This window comes from Leuciscus leuciscus, assembly GCF_965113295.1.
Source record: "Leuciscus leuciscus genome assembly, chromosome: 20".
In the NCBI taxonomy this organism is placed as follows: Eukaryota; Metazoa; Chordata; class Actinopteri; order Cypriniformes; family Leuciscidae; genus Leuciscus; species Leuciscus leuciscus.
The window spans coordinates 28,451,223-28,456,314 of NC_138744.1; the positions used below are offsets into that span (position 1 = coordinate 28,451,223).

At 43.3% G+C, this 5,092-nt stretch overlaps 1 protein-coding gene across 1 annotated transcript; it reads left to right on the plus strand.

The window, feature by feature from the left end:
• sox4b (SRY-box transcription factor 4b) lies at nucleotides 1-3,318 on the plus strand. The gene has a single exon (XM_082149141.1). The coding sequence runs from the start codon at nucleotides 676-678 to the stop codon at nucleotides 1,810-1,812; it is 1,137 nt and encodes a 378-aa protein (XP_082005267.1). The 5' UTR covers nucleotides 1-675; the 3' UTR covers nucleotides 1,813-3,318.
• Nucleotides 3,319-5,092: the final 1,774 nt, after the last annotated feature.

The window sequence follows — 5,092 nt, forward strand, 5'->3', positions numbered from 1 at the left end:
CGTGTACCTTTAAAACTAACTTTGTCGTGTATACTGGAATGAGGTCAGACCCAAAGCTCCTCATTGCACGCGCTGATTATTATTAGATTCCTTTTTCAGCCAATGAAAAGAGAGTGGGCGTGTTTTGGCGCAGGGAAGGCTAGAAACAGCCCATGATTGGCTGGCCGCTGTCGCTATTATACCATTGGAAACGGATAAAGCTGTATGAGGCAGAATAGAAGTCTGTTGAAACTTACAGACTGCTTTTAAGAGACGGACCCTTGTGCTAGCATTACATGGTTTTCCCGCATGGTTTAACGGGGAAGGATATGCAGAAGGAGTCAGATATCTTCCGAAACTTGAACAGAGCTTTTGCTGCATCGCAGCGCATACCATAACACTGAGCTTTCGCATAGCTGCGCTCATATACAAACTTTCAACTGCTCATCGACTGTTATACAACATTATCAATGGATGCACGGACACTGTGGAAATCGGAAACTGTATCAGCTCATTGAACTATATGATAAAGCCCAGAAACAAAACTTTAGACACACAAAGCCACTGCACTAAGCACGACAGAAAGAGTGTGGTGCACCAGCCGCCTCGGCTCTCCTCAGGACTATTCTCAGACTGAGTTTTCTTTAGCGACACGTTGGACTTGAGAGTTCACGCGCTCTCTCGCAGACTGTAGCAATGGTCCAGAAAACAAGCAGCACGGAGAACCCCGATGCGCTGTTTGCTGGGGACTCCTCCGATTCCGGCGCGCTGGATCTGGACATGGCTTCCTCTCCGACCCCTGGTTTCACGGCATCCGGGGGTGACAAGCTTGACCCCGGCTGGTGCAAAACCCCCAGCGGTCACATCAAGAGACCAATGAACGCGTTCATGGTGTGGTCGCAAATCGAAAGGCGCAAGATAATGGAGCAGTCGCCGGACATGCACAACGCGGAGATCTCCAAGAGACTTGGCAAGCGCTGGAAGCTCCTGAAAGACAGCGACAAGATTCCCTTCATCCGAGAGGCGGAGCGGCTCAGACTCAAGCACATGGCAGACTACCCTGACTACAAGTACCGACCGAGAAAAAAGGTGAAGTCAGGCGGTCCCAAACCGAGCGAGAAAGGAGAAAAGATCAGCGGGAGCAGCAGCACGAGTGCCGGATCGAAACCTTCTTCAAAAAAGAGTGGGAGCCCCAGATCAACCAGCAAGCCGCACAAAATAGTTTTGGGTAGCGCGAAGGCTGCGTTTCCCGACCAGGGACCCGCGGATCACCACTCTCTTTACAAATCCAAGTCGGCGTCAGCTACCAAGCAAATTCCTGACAAGAAAGCAAAGCGGGTTTATATTTTCGGAGGCAGCAGCGGCATAAGCCCGTCTTCAGCAGCTGTGCCCGCCAGTCCGACCCTGAGCAGCTCCGCCGAGTCCAGCGACCCGCTGAGCCTGTACGAGGACGGCGCGACGAGCGGCAAGGAGGGCGCTGATTCCCCCAGCAGCTCGTCCTCGGACCGCCATAGGTACACCAGCATGCGAGCGTCTTCACCCACTCCGTCCGCGTCACACTCGTCCTCCTCATCCCAGTTCTCCTCTTCTTCCGACGAGGAACTCGACGACGACATGCTGGACATTAACCCGAGCCCGGGTTTTGACAGCATGTCCATGGGAAGCATCGGTTCCTCGGTGCTGGACAGAGACTTTGACATGCATATTGAATCCGGGGCTTCTCATTTCGAGTTCCCCGACTACTGCACCCCTGAGGTGAGCGAAATGATTTCAGGGGACTGGTTGGAGTCGACCATTTCTAACTTGGTGTTCACGGCACACGTTTTGAACTAGAGAAAGTTGAGGAAATACTTCTGAGGAAGAACACGGAACAAAAGGGATAGCAGACAAGTGTTTGTAAAATTAGCCACCATGTGAGGGGTCCCGCGCGTGAGACAACGGCAAAGCGCAGAAAAACAAAAGCCACGATGCTTTCGTGAAACGCTGGCAGGATGGAAAAGTGCCGCTAAACATTTTGTCGCGAGAGGGCCAAAGTTATTTCCCCGTGCTCGCCACGATACGACAGGAGGAAATTCACGAGGAGTGCTTGAGAAAACACGTTCTGAACTGGAAACTGATTGATTTGCACGTACATGAAGGCGGCCTTCTGTCGTCTGTTTTAAACATTTTTAAATCAAAAGAGACGTTTAAGAACTTTAATGGACTTGTGGACTTTATTGCTTAACAGAGGTAGCCTACTGAAATATAGGCTGTTTTTCAGCACAGCGGATTTATTGGCAAGGTGGGTTGAGAAAATACCTTTTTTTTTTTTTTACATTAAGAAAAGTGGGGGGAAATAACGCATGTTATCTGTCATCTCTCTTGTATTGAGAATTCTGTAAGACTGTCGAACAGTTTTAACTAACGTTAGGATTATTTAAATGGATAGATGGCGCTATGTTTGATTTCCTACTCGCAGGAAGAAAAAAAAAATCACCAGCTGTTTTCATTCTTAACTTCAGGATTCAAATACAAACTCAAATCTGTGCTGAACTTTATATACTACTCTCGACAATTCAGGACCAAAACTCTTAAGTTTCTGAAACTATTGAGAAATACTGTTAGGTTTTGTCATGGCTGTTTCCTTTTCTGTGTTCTTCAGATGTCATTTTTATATGGATGTATTTATATAGGCCACTGGCCAAACAGTTCGTCATATATATGTTCTTGTAAGTACACTCGCATCTGTCTGTCTCCTTCTCCGAAGAAGGGCTAGAGTTTTAACCTTTGTTTTTTTTTATATTTAAATGTAGACTTTTGACACTTAAAGAGAGGAAACGTTTGATTATTTTCTCAGTGTATTTTTGTACAAATATATATAAATGGGGGGTGTCATAGGTGTAAATCGCTGTTTTGGATTTCGTAATTTGAAGAGGCAAGTGGTCTCTGAATCGACCTCCTGTTTCATGTTTACAGTCTCAATCTGCAGGCGTCTTAAAGACACAAACTCCAAAACCCAGTTCAAGCCAACATGTGCTTCGTTTTTTTAAACATTTTCTCTGAGCGTGCCGAATTAAACAGATTGTAGCTTTAACACGAGCGATTTTCTTGGCGTTTTATATCTTGAAAAACCACTGGATGGAAAATCGTTACACATTCAAAATGGTCCATTTGAGATTCGCGACGATTATGTACTGCGTTCCTCGCTGTATTTGAATATTTAATCTTTTATACTTGTCCGATAAGTAGGCCTATAGCTAATTGTTTTAGTATCTTAAGGCATGGTGAATAGATTTGTATTTCCGATTCAGGTTTATTGCTGTTGTGTTAAAAAAAAGAAAAAAAAAAAAGAAAAAAACATCTTTGTACAGCTGTATCATAGGCAAAAAGATTGTGTGTTTATGTATGTTTTTTTGCGCTTTATCTCGACAGGCACTAGAATGGCTATCTTTAAACATTCTTGCTTAGCTACTTCATTTCAAGATGGTTGTTAAGGATTTTTATATATACATTGGAAATATATTAACTTTATTTTCATCCATTCTGTGCAATATGCTGTGTAGAAATCTTGTTTTGTCTTATCATGCCATAAATCTCATGCCAGCTTATTGTGTCAAGTCACTGCCTGACAGACTGTTCATAAACTCCTGTACAGAACTTTTTCATAAAGGAAATAAACTCAGCTGGAACTGAACCCTAAACACTGCTCCGTTGACTCACTTCCTGATTTGCATAAGTGGGCGTGTCACCTTTGATCCCGATGAACCGTCTGCCTTGTCTGTTTGGACTTGCAAAGCACATATTACTTGCCTCAACGATTTTTTTAACGCTCACATAACAGCAGCTGTGCAAGCTGCATGTTGCTTATCCTGTAAGTGGCTCTTATAGCCTATCTGAGCAAGTTTACAAATGTCTGCGGGTCAATGCACAAGACTTAGGCTATGCCTCAGTTACAGTAATTTGAATGTGCATGTGCCAGGCAACTCAAGTACAGATGCTCCTTGATTATGAATTTACACTGAAAGGTGATCCATGTGGCTTCATGCACTCAGTGACTGGCTGTCTAGCTAGCAGACTGCATCTCCCCTCCCCCTCCTCCAGACAGTCTGGGCTCCTAGAGAGGGGGATGGGCTGCTATCGGCCCTCCACCACCAAACACAACCTTCATCGTTTATTGCCCTGATATTTCTCCTGTATTCTGTAAGATTACCATAAAACATGTGCACAATGTAATATATGGGACTACATTCAAGAATGCATAAACAAAACGTATGGCATTGGAAATAACACGCATGCAAAGAGCCATGGTAGGCTTATTATTGTACGCCCAATACAATATTCTGTATTGTACAATCTGGGCACATTCCTCTCACCGGTAGTGTGGGTGTTACCACAGCGCCCAAAGAACAACTCAGCAGGGGTTCTGGCCAGATCTGTTCTCCAGAGGGAGGGGTGCCAGACAAGAAGCGGAGAGAAACCTGCCTGTCTCTGAGGACACCAGCGAAAGAAAGCTTAGATATCACATTGTAAGTACTCTCAGTGCAGTTTGACGGGGGTGCAGTCATTGTCTTGTAGGCAACTCATTATATTACTGTATCCTCTATAAAAAGAAAAAGGTTTATCTTTCATAAGATACTTCCTGACAGCCACTAGAAGAAGAAAGGCACCAGTTTTTAAATTTAAATTTCAGAAGAGCCCATCTCTAATGTTTAGTATCTTTCATGATGTGTTGCCAAATATAGGCCTAAAAATATAATTTGCTGTAGCCTACTAAAGTAAGAAAAGATTTGATTTCTTTTACTGATAAGTTCCTTCTGTGAATAGAAGTTAAAAAGTACTGTAACATTATTGATGCAAGAATAGGTACATTTGTACTGGTTTTCTTGATTGTTGTGTTTCAGTCACTAACATGTAGGATAATACATTTTAAGTGATCACTAATGTACATTTTGTACTATTGTCACCAACTAGCCTATAATTTAGTGACAAAACAATTGCTAATTATATCATATTGAATTTAGATTATGTGCATATTTGTTAACAATCTTTGAGACTGAACAAGATTCATTTATTGTAAATATGATTTTGTTTTTATACACATTTCCTTTATGGGAATAATAGGGAGAACAAATCC

Coding starts and splice junctions, on each gene's coding strand:
- sox4b (XM_082149141.1), top strand. CDS start 676: ATGGTCCAGAAAACAAGCAGCACGGAGAACCCCGATGCGCTGTTTGCT.